The sequence below is a fragment of the Urtica dioica genome, chromosome 1, assembly GCF_054948205.1.
Source record: "Urtica dioica subsp. dioica isolate 48M chromosome 1, U.dioica_male_clone48M_v1_H2, whole genome shotgun sequence".
Lineage (NCBI taxonomy): Eukaryota > Viridiplantae > Streptophyta > Magnoliopsida > Rosales > Urticaceae > Urtica > Urtica dioica.
The window spans coordinates 22,512,060-22,525,810 of NC_142756.1; the positions used below are offsets into that span (position 1 = coordinate 22,512,060).

At 40.3% G+C, this 13,751-nt stretch overlaps 2 protein-coding genes and 2 non-coding genes across 4 annotated transcripts; 2 read left to right on the plus strand and 2 right to left on the minus strand.

Annotated features, from left to right (window-relative positions):
- Window positions 1-1,353: 1,353 nt before the first annotated feature.
- PME31 (pectin methylesterase 31) lies at window positions 1,354-4,423 on the plus strand. The gene is made up of 6 exons (XM_089615447.1): window positions 1,354-1,759; window positions 1,853-1,957; window positions 2,288-2,365; window positions 2,448-2,635; window positions 3,834-4,007; window positions 4,102-4,423. The coding sequence occupies exons 1-6, from the start codon at window positions 1,517-1,519 to the stop codon at window positions 4,262-4,264; spliced, it is 951 nt and encodes a 316-aa protein (XP_089471573.1). The 5' UTR covers window positions 1,354-1,516; the 3' UTR covers window positions 4,265-4,423.
- Window positions 4,424-4,482: 59 nt separating this feature from the next.
- Window positions 4,483-4,555, minus strand: TRNAA-UGC (transfer RNA alanine (anticodon UGC)). Its single transcript has one exon. It is a non-coding gene; the product is annotated as a tRNA-Ala (tRNA).
- Window positions 4,556-4,661: 106 nt separating this feature from the next.
- On the minus strand, window positions 4,662-4,734 carry TRNAA-UGC (transfer RNA alanine (anticodon UGC)). The gene has a single exon. It is a non-coding gene; the product is annotated as a tRNA-Ala (tRNA).
- A 6,721-nt stretch (window positions 4,735-11,455) lies between these two features.
- On the plus strand, window positions 11,456-12,595 carry LOC149407795 (uncharacterized). The gene has a single exon (XM_089622119.1). It carries the CDS (start codon window positions 11,456-11,458, stop codon window positions 12,593-12,595), a length of 1,140 nt encoding a protein of 379 aa, XP_089478245.1.
- Window positions 12,596-13,751: the final 1,156 nt, after the last annotated feature.

The window sequence follows — 13,751 nt, forward strand, 5'->3', positions numbered from 1 at the left end:
GGCTCATCTCGAGTCGACCGATGGCTAAAGTGCATGTTTCGTGGAGGCCTGCTTGGGGGAAGGCCAACGCCACTATTCGAAATGGGCCTGTTTCGGGAAAGGCCCGAACAAACCTGGACGCTAGTATGGCAACAAGCCCAGACTCGGTTGACTCCGATCGTCCGTCTTTGTTATGGTTTATGTTAGTCGTACATTTTTTTTAAGTTTTAGCTGTCTTTAATTTTATAGGATGCCAAAAATTCATGTTTCTTTTGATCCATTTATTTTGAATCCAATAAAAAGGAAACTTAATAGCACACACAATCAAATCAGTACAAAGTTTATGATAAGTCAAACTCAATTATTAAGTTCTTGATATTCATTTCGATATTGTTGACGTAAGAAATCACACCAAAGCAATCCCGACAAATTTTATGAAAGAAAATGGGTCGATTTAGATCTATAAATGGGCCTCAATTCTCCGTACCAAGACCAAATAGAAACGCTAGACGAATTAAACAATGAACAAGAAGAAGAAAGAAAACGTAATGTAAGCTCGGGGCTGTTCGTATTATGATCGCTCAAAATAGTATAGAGATGTTAACTTGAAGACAAGAATCACAAGATTGCAGAGTAAAAATGAAAAGTAACGTGCCCGATATGGGCTTGATTGTCCTATATATATACTACGAGAGACGAGGCTGCGAGCTCCGGATTACAGGTGACATGTCGTTTGTCGGTTGGAACTCACTACTACGTCTTGAGACACTTGTCATTAGAGATCTATTCGTATGAGGGGTAGTTACGGATCGATCGGGCTGACGGACTTCACATATGCATGTCTTTGGGGAGCGATTATCTCGAGCTGGTGTTTGAATATTTTATCGGGCCGACGTAATTCCTGAACCTGTTAGAAACAAATACGTGGGTTTGGGCTCAACTACACCAAATCCCTCTCTTATTAGATTGAGGACGAAGTCCAAATATCTTTGGAGGTATTAGCTACCGAATATTTCATATTTATTTATAATATCATATTCATTTTACTAATCATACTTTACAAAGATACTGGTTACTGACCAGTATTTCCTAATATAATTTAATTAAAAATAATATTTATCAATATTCAATTAAAATTTATGCATTGATTATTAACTTTAACCAAAATCTAAATACAAATAGATATAGAAGAACTTATCAAGAGTCAAGGCCTATATTATTTTTTCTAACAAAATTAAAAATTAAAATTGAATATTGCTGACTTCGTTACAAAAATTAGTCTTCCGTTTTTCCTTTTACGGATTATAAGCGACGGACACGTTTCATGATATTATATGAGTCATCCTACGGCACACGGTAAGCAGAGGAGAGGGCGTGGACACGGTAACACTTTTCCCTTTCCCTCGTAACGCGTAATCTTAAAAATGACATCAAAACAAGGCAGACAGACAAACACAATCTAATTAGTCCTAAGATAACAAACAGCAAGAATAATAATAATAAAAAAAAAGATTCTATAGCTTAGTTGTTAGTTTCGATGTCGAGTCGTGTGATCACGGTGGCGAAGGACGGGTCCGGAGAGTACTGTACCGTACAGGAGGCAATCGACGCCGTACCGCTCTCCAACACGTGTCGCACTGTGATTCGTCTATCTCCGGGCATATACCGACAGCCCGTCTACGTCCCCAAGACCAAGAACTTCATCACCCTCGCCGGAATCTCCCCGGAAGACACCGTGCTTACCTGGAACAACACAGCCACAAAGATCGATCATCACCAGGTACGGCTTTTACTTCATGTATTTATTTATCTCTTCATTTATTAAAATATTTATTAATGTTTTGGTTGGGGTTTTTTTTTTGGAGTTTTTCAGGCGACACGGGTGATTGGGACCGGGACGTTTGGGTGTGGGACTGCGATTGTGGAAGGAGAGGATTTCATTGCTGAGAATATCACTTTTGAGAACTCTTCTCCTGAGGTAACCCAAAACAAAATTATAATTTATTTATGTTGCTTAGTTTGTCTGAGTGACTAAGAAGATTTTCTATCAGTTTGAAACTTGTAATGGGTGACTAGATTTTTTCATGACCGCCTTGATAATTTATTTGGGATTTTTTGCATTTTTATGGCTAATAAGATTGTGATATTGTCTTTGGTTTTATGGTATTTTCAAAGTGAAATGAGCTCTTTTTTTCTAAACAAATTTGGTATCTGAAATGTAGTGCAAAACACATGGATATAGCCATTTGTAGATTTTGAATTAAGATTAAAGAAGTTGAGAAAATACTTTTTTTTTTCTTCTGGAAAGGGTTCAGGCCAAGCTGTGGCAATTAGAGTAACAGCCGACCGGTGTGCCTTCTACAGTTGTAGGTTCCTCGGATGGCAGGTTCGTGAAATAAACTTGTGGGTTGGTCACACTGAATAACTTATTAGCATTTTTGTAATTAAATACTATTTGCTTTTTGCAGGACACTTTATACTTGCACTATGGGAAGCAGTATCTTAAAGATTGTTACATTGAAGGAAGTGTGGATTTCATATTTGGAAACAGCACAGCTGTTATGGAGCACTGCCATATCCACTGCAAGTCTTCCGGTTATATTACAGCGCAGAGTAGAAAATCTTCTCAGGAGACTACCGGCTATGTCTTCTTAAGGTATTTCTTTCTCCATAAATTGATATTTGCAGGTCATTACTGGCGTCTCCAGAAGAATATATCAATTGCGAATTTTAGCTATCGGTTGATTTTTTTTCTCTCTTCGATTAAGTACTTGTTAAGTGTATCGGTCAAGTATATCTCGAAGTCGTGAGTGAGGCTCTTCCTTATCCTCTTTTTGTCTTAGATTGGTGCCAATAAGATTGTTCAATGAGTGTTTTGTGTTCAATTAGTTTGATGTTATTATATGCTAGGCAATATTCACCACAATTTGGTCGGTGGTGCTTTGAATGTCAGAACACAAATATTCACCCAAGAGTCTTGGGAAGTTCCGGAAGGAAAATGGAATGGGGTCAAAAATGGATATTATTTTTTTTTCTTTCTTTCTTAAACGTGATCACAATGAGACCATGCCAAGTAGCGCATGCTCATTGGTTCCATATGTTTGAAGTTGCTCTTTAGGGCTCTTTCTTTAGATTGATGGCATTACAGTTGGATGAGTTTTTTTATCTTCAGTCAATTGTTGTTGATGGTGGAACATACAGGGACGAAGCTAGGAATTGAATTCTAATTTTCAAATGATGTATAACAATAAAGCAATAATTTTTTATTTTTAATTCATAATCTTTAATAATATTTAAAGAAAAAAGATAAATCAAGGTTTTGCATTGATTGGGTGAGTTTAATTTTTTTTAAAAATAGGGTTTTTAGTCAATTAAATATCTTATTTATCAAGAAATAGTCTTACAATTACATTTCAACTTCCCCCACGTAGGGTTTTTTTTTTTTTTTTTTTTCCCATTCATTTTAGCCCCCTTCGCCAGTACATGGTCTCTTGCCTGAACATATCAACATTGACAAGTCAGTTAACAGAAGTCCTTGAGCAGTCAACTTAAAGCATGCTCATCAGTTCATTATGATTGATTATTTTTCCGTCTCTGATTGTATATCTCGATTTAAACCGTTTTTCCTAGAGTATCGGTGACCATAATGGGCTTAGTGAGGCGTGCAGTCCGGAAATATTTTTTGATATTCAAAGGACCTTTACACCCTTTGGTACTTTCCCAAATTTAACCTTGGGTGTTGGTCTTTACGTGGATTTCTCTCCTCTGCTCTCTTGGGTTACAACGTATATTCGATTGTTCTTGATTTTTTTTATTCGCATTTTAACCGATGTTTGATTCTTTAACGATCGTAGATGCGTGATCACTGGCAATGGAGGGAGTGGGTACGCCTATCTGGGAAGGCCGTGGGGCCCGTTCGGAAGAGTGGTGTTTGCTTACACATACCTCGACGCCTGCATCAGGCACGTCGGGTGGCACAACTGGGGCAAACCCGAGAACGAAAGAAGTGCATGCTTTTATGAATACAGGTATAAATAAATTCAAACGATGATGATGACAATGACAAATAGTTTATTCATTTGAATTATAAATGATTTATTTGAATTGAATTGAAATGGGTAGGTGTTTTGGGCCCGGAAGTTGCCCCTCGAAACGAGTGACATGGTGCCGAGAGTTGATGGACGAAGAAGCGGAGCAGTTTCTGATGCACTCGTTCATCGACCCGAATGAGGACAGGCCTTGGCTTTCTCAGAGGATGGCTCTGAAGATACCTTTCTCTGCTTAACTACTTACTACCAAAAATAATGTTCCCTCTCTGCTATCTTTCGGGTAATAGATGTTTGCTACCAAAACCATCTTGGAATGTTGTTTGTTTTCAGTGTGTTTGAGGGTTATGTTGGTTGTTTCAGTGATAAAATTATAATTTATGTGTTGTGTTCTGGCAGCGTGCTTTTTTATGTTTTGAGCTCGATAATTAGTATGAAATAAATTAAAATTAAAACGTGGAGATGCGGGGGATCGAACCCCGTGCCTCTCGCATGCAAAGCGAGCGCTCTACCATTTGAGCTACATCCCCTTTGATTACGAGCTCTAATTAAGTATAAAGTACAACTTAAGATATGCTGACTAATTAAAAGACTTAAAAGCGCGGAAAAGAATAAAAATATGGAGAGGGAAAAAGTTGGAGATGCGGGGGATCGAACCCCGTGCCTCTCGCATGCAAAGCGAGCGCTCTACCATTTGAGCTACATCCCCGTATTTTGTTAAGTCATAAATATTTAATTAGTTAGCTCATAATATTCTGTTATTAATTATAAAAATAATGTAACATTTCAAAATATTCAGAACAGAATAAAATAAAATAATACTAAAATTCAATATTAAATCTATATATAAAATAAAATATCAAAGTACATATAACAGTTTTATGGGTAATGGTCACCAATAGGCATACGTTGAGCAAATAATCTAACCAAAACGTTTCTTAAGCAATGGACCTATAAATATTTAAAACTATAAACATGACTTATCGGCAATTCAAACATATACTAAGATTTTGGAAGATATTAGAGAGTTCTTTCTTTGGAATTCTTAATGTAAAAGATATATCTTATTATCTCAAGATGTTCTATGACGATAAATGATGCCAGAGCTTATCACCATCTCATTGATGACATGCATGACTAATGCTGAATAATGAATTCTTAACCTATCCTGAAAGAGAGAATCACAATTTCGGAAAATGTTTGTGTTAGTTAGTTAAGCCATCACATCCTCTTCTATACGTGGCAAGCATTTGAAGCGTCTGAAGCACAACCAAGAGGTAGATGGGACCGTTGGATCTTCAGTCTAGGTTGCTTAGCTGGCAAGCTTCTTAGGCGGGTATATGTCTAGGATAGCTTTTGGTTTTCTAATGTTGCTGTGATCATCTGTACTCTTTACTTTTAGGGAAAACACTGAAATTCTTGAGAGAGAAAGTTATGGGATTAGAACCTAGGTCAAGAAGGGTGTTTTCAGAGAATTGTATCGGGTGAGATATTGAGAGTTTTCTTCTTTGATAATTGATTGAGTTTGAATGCTGGATGTAAGTCTCTAGACCGAACCAGGATAAAAAAAATATTGTGCCTCCTTTTCTTTTCTTGCTCGAATTCACAAACAAAGATTGGTCGTAGAGATTACTTGCACAAGAAGCTATCGTGCGCGGAGTGAAAATTCAATTCAAATCGGGCATTTTCATAACAGCTTAGATTTTTTTTTTGGCATTTTAAGAGTTACATGTCATTTTTATTCCCTCCCTCTCTTATGTTGACATGACTGCATATTAATTCTACAAAAAATGATACATGGCCCATCTTTCTTTTCTCCTCTCCCTTACCTCTTTAGCGTAAAGAGGGAACCACAATTTCAAGAAACGTTTCGTAGGTTTTCTTTGGCATTTTGAGAGTAACTTGTCGTTTTCTTATCTCTTATGTTGACATGACATCATATTAATTCCACAAAAAAATGATACATGGTCCACCTTTATTTCTCCTCTCGCTTACCTCTTACGCGTAAAGAGAGAATCACAATTTCAGAAAACATTTCGTAAGGTTTTTTTTTTTCATTTTGAGAGCAACGTGTCATTTCTCTTCTCTCTCTTACGTAGATATGACAACATATTAATTCCGCACAAATATACACATGATCCACCTTTCTTTTCTCCTCCCTTTTACCTCTTACGTCTGGGTCTCACATTTTCTCTTTGAATGATTTTTCCATTTTCGTCTAATATATGTGTGAGACTCATTTCCCTCTCTCTGGTGTCGCATATGTGTGTGTCTATATATATATATATATATATATATATATATATATATATATATATATATATATTTTGTTGAAATTTGGTTTATATGTTTCACACTAACATATGTATATATATAATATTATATATAGACCATACTTTGTATGTATTTAATTCAATAGTGGAACACATGTTTTTAACTAATTTCAATGATATAACTAATGTAGTAAATTATTTTTGTTGTGCTGTGTTGATATAACAGGAAGATCGACGACGAAGATCAAGCCGTGAGGATCTTGAACGCTCTACCCAAATCTCACGCCAACTTCATTGAAACAATGAAGTACACTCAAAGAAGTTCAAGTAGCGCTCAAGTCAAAGGTGTTGGAGTCGAGATCGGAGAAGAAGACAATTAGAGAAGGTCTCAATGTCTGAGGAAGATCCAACAACCTGGAAAAACAAGTCCAAAGACACGCCAAAGTCTCAGAATGAAGAAGTTCAAGATTTCCCTTACAATTGCTATCATTGTCACAAGGAATGACACATGAAGAATGATTTTCCAGACAAAGACAAACAGTTCGATCGTCCAAAGAAAAACGGCATAGCAGCCATTGTAGAAGAAGACTACGACAACGCTGGAGCCCTTAACGTGACTGATGAAAGGTCTGAGAAAGAATGGGTCATGTGTTGGAATCGATCTAGGGTTTAAGAAAATAATTAACGCTTCGGTAAGCGGCGGAATTTTAAAAATTTTCTTTTACAAGTAAAACCAGTTTTTACTAACCTAGACAAAAGAGCAAGTACACGTAATTAAAAACTATTATGAGCTAAGAAGTTTACTAACCTTTCTTGAAGCTTGAACTTTGAGAAGCTTTTGGAAAGTTGCAACGCTCGTCTCCCCTCGCAGCACGTCTCTCTTCCTTCCTCGGCAACTCGAGCAACCACGATAGTTTCTATCACTAAATCACTCGAAATAAAAGGAATCAGTGAGTGGGCACTTTTAAACACTACGACTTAAGAACGAGTCTTGAAGTCACATAGCTAAACTCTAGGCCAAATGAGGACCTAGGTGCCAAAACAATAAAACGAAATTGAAGAGAGAGGGAGAGAGAGGATCGGCCAAGTCTAGAGAGAGAAGCTCTCAATCTCTAAAACTTTTGAATGAATAGAATGAGAGGAATGAGGGTCCTATTTATAGGAGAAGGGTTGGCCTTGGAAAGAAGTAGTTTCCTCTTATTTTCCAAGCCTTTTTTAGCAATCTTTTATTGCCCAAATCTCCTAAATGGGCGCCTACATCAAACACATCCCCAAGGGATTAGTTTCCTCTTTTATTCCATGCCTTGCCTTTGACTCTCTCTTGGCCGAAATTCTACTTTCCTCATAGAGGAAATTTGTTTCCTCTTTTTCTTTTGGCAAGTATCTACATACATTTATGCACAAAATAATCTCTCTTTCTCTTTGGGTGTGGGCGCCTATCACCTTCTAGAATGGGCTTCTAGAAGCTTTTCCATTTTTCATGACAACATGAAAAAGGCCCATTAAGAATTTTCAATAAAATTCTTATGAAATGTAATTAATCCACAAGGCCCAATTAATCATATTCTGGCCGAGTGTTACTTGTCATCAAATGACCTTGTCAAAAATTTTATTGACATTCATTTCATCATATGTCTCAAAAGACAAAAATACCCTTTTGACAATTTTCGTTCTTGTTTTGACTTAGCTTCCAGTTTAACTATTCCTACTCGATGTGATTCGTGACAGTGATCTCATGGACCCAAATGAACAAAGCTTGAGCTAAACACTTGGACTCAAAAGTTCACAAACCTTTTCCAAGTTTAGCTTAATGCCAACTGACTCCACTAAAGAGTTGACACTGAAAATCTCTCGGTTCAAATGAATTTATTTTCTACTCAAGAATTCAACCTAATTATGATGAGCGGATCCACTGAATATTATCTATGTTTACCCTTCATGAATGTCATCAGCTAGTCAGGATTTACTAAATTACCATTTTACCCTTCTAGCTGTTATTTCCTCAACTCCTTTGTCGCTTGTGAATAAGTTAGAAACAATGTATTGACGAGGAGCTAACAAGTCACATTGTTTCATCCAAAAGAGTCAGGACTCAATTTGGACACTGGCCAGTTCATTTATTCACACTCCAAGGAACAAAGCATGAGGTGACATACATTGCATTTCAGCAATCTTGTACATGAATTCCATATCTATGAGAACTTCACAAAGTTACTCATGACATTCTCACAACTTAGTACTTCACCAATAGGCCCTGTTCGGGATCACATAGTGAGTCCGAACTCTGACTTTCTCAAATGAGAATACGTAAGCTGTGAAATGGCATGTCTCATTTCAGGATTAAGGTAAGCATGATGCAATTCATACATAGTGACTTCGAGACATAAGAGGTTAAATGATTTGTTCTTATCTTGTCTCTAGAAGTGCACTGGTCAATTCAGTACCTTCGGAAGATACCTAGAAGAACTATAGAGTCTCCAACTCTCAATGCCTCATAACCAGACATCATAGATTCTTCTAACAATCGTACTGAGGTCAATAGTCCTTTGACCCTTAGATTGCGAATATATCGTTTTAAGCAAACTACGAAGAGTTTGTTCATGCAAATCTACATTTGTCTCTTCGTAAGTTGTTAAGTTTGTTTATGGACTAAAAGACTAAGGTTTTATCATAAAGCTTCAAACAAAGAAAGAATGAATGAACGTTTCAACTTTATATTAATGAATAAGCAATTACAAGCAAGAGTCTTCGTAAGACTATATGACATCAAATGTACATAAATAGACACTACTACTCTTCTTGTGGGCACCATTGACAACATCATGGTTAGTAGCTTTACGTACCATATGTCACCAACTGCAGGTTGGTTTGAAGATCTCGGCTATGGAGATTGTGGATCTGTTCTTCTTGGAAATGACAAGGCTTGCCGTGCAACTGGTAGAGGTAACATTTGTATCAAATCCTATGCTGGTAAAATCAAGATTCTTAAGAATGTTAGACTAGTTCCTGAATTGAAAAGAAATCTGATATCTCTAGGAACTCTTGAAAAATCTGGTTAAGATTTTGCTTCTAGGATTGGCTATCTGTTAGTGACTAAAGGAAGAAAGACTGTCTTGAAAGGATATAGAAAAAATGGTTTGTATTTTCTTGTTGGAGAAACTGTTATAGGTAATAAAAGTATCATATCAAGAACTGACATGGCTAAAACTTGACATTCGAAGCTTGATTTATGTGAGACGTGTGTGCTTGGAAAGTCTGCTTGCTTAAGATTTCCAAGTGCAGCATGTGGGAGTAAATATCTCTCCCCTCTATCTAGCGAACTAGATCGACCAGGCCCACAGCGAGTTCGGCCCAAAAGGAAAGATAATCGTCAGATCGGCCCAAAGCCCGGTTCGGCCTAATAAACCCAGAATGGTCCAAGACGTTATTTCGAATAGAAATTAGACTCGACCCGGGCCCATAGACGTTCCTAGACGGTCCCGCCAAGGAATTTGAAGTTAGAAGTCATCAAAGAAACGGTCAAATCGCCTAGAAGAGTGGAGATGTGCGCAAGAATAAAGGATCGAAGACCAGTTCTGCACGTACACGTGCATCGATCTGAAGACGAAGGAAAGTCAGCAAAGTGGTTATAAAAGCTCATTCCATCGTTGTTCAGAGGGACGGATTTTTGGAGAGAGATTGCGATATTGTCTTCTGAAGCTTATTTTATGTTCACTTCCATTCGGATTTTTCTTATTCTGAGAGAGCTTTATTCGATTATCAATAAAAAAGGAACATCCTTTCGCCCTATTTATATTGCTATTTATATCGTTTATTATTTTCTTTCGGATTCTAGTTCAGTCTTCATAAACGGATTCTGAGACCCTCTATTTATATAAATAAATATACTAGATAAATCGAAATAATCCAGTGTAGATTTTTTAGACGAGAAATCGGTTCAACAATTTGGCGCCGTCTGTGGGAAGCTTATCAAAAACCTAACGCCGAAGAACACAGACCGGATCTTAAAGAATGTCTTCTAACAGCGAGCACGAAATCCCGATCTCTGGAGCTGATCCAGAGACACGGGCTCTTCTGCTAAATCTCGTTGAAACTACCGCCGAATTCCAGAGATCAACCCGATCCCAGCTCGATAGCTTGACAGCTGCACAATCTTCGCTTCAAGAGCAGCTCGACGCTGAGCGAGCTATCCTGCTGAGTTCGACCGATCCGCCTACCGTAAACGGACGAAGGTTCGTCCCGCCCGGGAGGCGGTTAAGCTTCTCTGGGATCCACATGTCGCCCGACACGGCGGGCCCTAGCAATACGGTCGAAATGGGTCAGTTTGATGGGCAGGTCGAAGCCAGTGTTTGGCGAGCTCGACCGACTCAAGGTGACCTACCACCCCCACCTCCAGGAGGCCCTCCTCCTGGGTATGTTCCCCAAGTCATCAACCTCCCCCGCGAGGGAGGAGTTCCTGAGGAACCGAATCATTTCGAGCCGATAGCTCGCCCGAATGAAGGAAACCCTCAGAGAGAAGAAATCCGAACTAGGGGAGAGCAGTTCGCCGAAGGAACCCCGAGGGACGATCACCCCGCGTTCAATGCCTTCCGCCAGTTGGTGGAGGAGAAGTTCCGGGCTGTCGATTCCCGAATGCACTATGCCACGAGTTCGGCCCCTGAGATCGACCGGTTGGTGGCAGACACCGGTCGAACTCCTTTTGCTCCGTGCATCACCCAGGTCAGGATTGGGGACACCGGGAAAGTTAGGCTCCCCAAGTACTCCGATACTTCCAACCCGAAAACCTACGTAACAGCCTTTCGCATCGCGATGGGGCGAGCATGTCTGCGAGATAACGAGCGAGAAGCAGGGTTTTGCCAGTTATTCGCCGAAAATCTGTCAGGAAGTGCCCTAGATTGGTTTTCCCGTCTAGAGGAAGGGTCGATAAGCTCTTTTCAGCAGCTGTCGGCCGCGTTCATCAAGCACTATTCAATGTTAGTAGAAGATGAGGCAACCATGGCAGATCTATGGAACACTCAACAAGCCAGAGATGAAACCCTGAAAAGCTTCATGACAAGGTTCAAAACTGTCATGTCAAAAATCCCTTCTGTAGAAAGAGAATCGGCTCTGAACGCCCTCTAAAATGGACTGTGGCACAAGTCCAGATTCCGAGAAGAAATGACAGTAAACAGACCACCCACCATCGAAGATGCAATTCACCGCGCTTCGAACTACGCCAAAGCTGAGGAAGAAATGGCCCTCCTATCGAAGAAGCATAACCCATGGAAAATCCCCTCTATGACACCCGGGATGAGACCTTACCGAAACAATGAATGGAGGAAGCCTCCGAGTATCCCAGAGCACGCCTTTAACGTAAACGATGAAGGAGTTCCCGAAGGAAGCACCCCGAAATGGCCACGTGACAAGAAAAAATACTGCGACTTCCACAAAAACTACGGGCACGACACTCTGGACTGCGTCGTAGCCCGAAAGGTACTTATTGAGAAGTATAAAAATGGAGAGTTAAAGAACGTCGACCTGGGACCACCACCCCAGAAGAAAGAATTTAACAACAACAGAACCCAAGGAAATCCCTCCCCAAAAAGAGGAAGAGCAAAGGAGGATGACAACGACGTCTCCCAAGCAAAACCCCGGATCGACTACATCAAGGGAGGTTCAAAATTTTGCAGGGATAGCGTAAATTCGATTAAGGCACACCAGCGTCGACTTAAAGGTGCGCCGAGGTCACCTGGGTGCCAAGAGGAAGAAGATGCCACGATCTCATTTAGCGAAAACGATACCAAAAGGCTATACGGGCCCCACGACGACGCTTTAATTATCGAACTCGAAGTGGGTAACTGCGTAGTAGCCAGAATCTTGGTCGACGGAGGAAGCTCCGTAGATGTTATATTCAAAACCACTTTGGATAGAATGAACATCGAGGAGGCCGAAATCGAGCACAAACCCAACCAGCTATCAAGATTCAATGGAGAAGTGACACCTTCTCTAGGAGTCATTGAACTCCCTGTACGGGCTGGAGACGTAAACCGGATGGTCGAATTTACCGTTCTCGACTGCCCGTCCCCGTTCAATGCTATCCTAGGGAGACCTTGGATACATGGGATTAGGGCGGTGCCATCAACTTACCACCTGTGCGTGCGATTTCCGACTCCCAACGGGATACAAGAAATCAGAGGGAGCCAAGAGGCATCCCGAATTTGTTATATGAATAACCGCAAAAGGATCATCGAAAAGCACCAGCCAAAAGAAAGCAATTCGGAGGACCCAACTAGCAAAGAAACCGACGAAGGCCAATAGCAATTAATTGCCGTCGGGGATGAAACCATCCATTCGCCTCCGAAGAAAAGTTCAGGAGAGATAGATGAACCTAATACAGAGTCAATAACGCAGGTTCAGATAGACGGGACTGACCCCGAAAGATGTGTAGGCATCGGGGCCACGTTGAAAGGGAGTATACGCCGAGAACTGATAATGTTCCCGAAGAGGAACAAAAAGACGTTTGCATGGACGACAGAGGATATGCCGGGCATAGACCTCGAAATCGCCACGCACCAACTCAACGTCGATCCCAGTTACAAACCCGTAAAACAAAAACGTAGGAAGCTCGGTCCAGAGAGGGCTAAAGTGGTCAACGAAGAAGTAGATCGCCTCTTAAAATCTGGTTTAATACGTGAAGTAAAATACCCCGATTGGCTCGCCAATACCGCCGTCGTCAAGAAAAAGAACGGTAAATGGCACGTATGCGTCGATTATACCGATCTTAATAAAGCCTATCCTAAAGACAGCTTTCCTCTACCACACATAGAGTGCTTGGTAGAAGCCACCGCTGGTCATAAAGTCCTGTCATTCATGGATGCATTTTCAGGATACAACCAAATCCTGATGCATCCCAATGACCAGGAAAAAACCGCTTTCACAACCGACAAAGGTATCTATTGCTATAAGGTGATGCCCTTCGGGCTGAAAAACGCTGGAGCCACATATCAACGCCTAGTGAATAAAATGTTCGCCGACAAGATAGGAACAATGATGGAAGTTTACATCGACGACATGTTAGTAAAATCACTATGAGAGACGGACCACGTCTCACATTTAGAGGAGTGTTTCAAAGTCCTAAACAATTACCAAATGAAGCTAACCCCGTCTAAATGTACCTTCGGGGTTTCTTCCGGAAAATTCCTCGGGTACGTGGTAACCCAGAGGGGAATTGAAGCCAACCCAGACCAAATACAAGCACTCCGAAACTTACCTTCCCCCAGGAACAAAAGAGAAATCCAGAGATTAACGGGACACGTGGCAGCCCTGAGCCGATTCATCTCTCGATCGACCGATAAATGTCTGCCTTTTTATAAGCTCCTGAGAGGAAACAAGAAGTTCGAATGGACAGAAAAATGCGAGGAAGCGTTCGAACAGCTGAAACAATACCTAGCCGAACCTCCAATCTTAGCCAAAC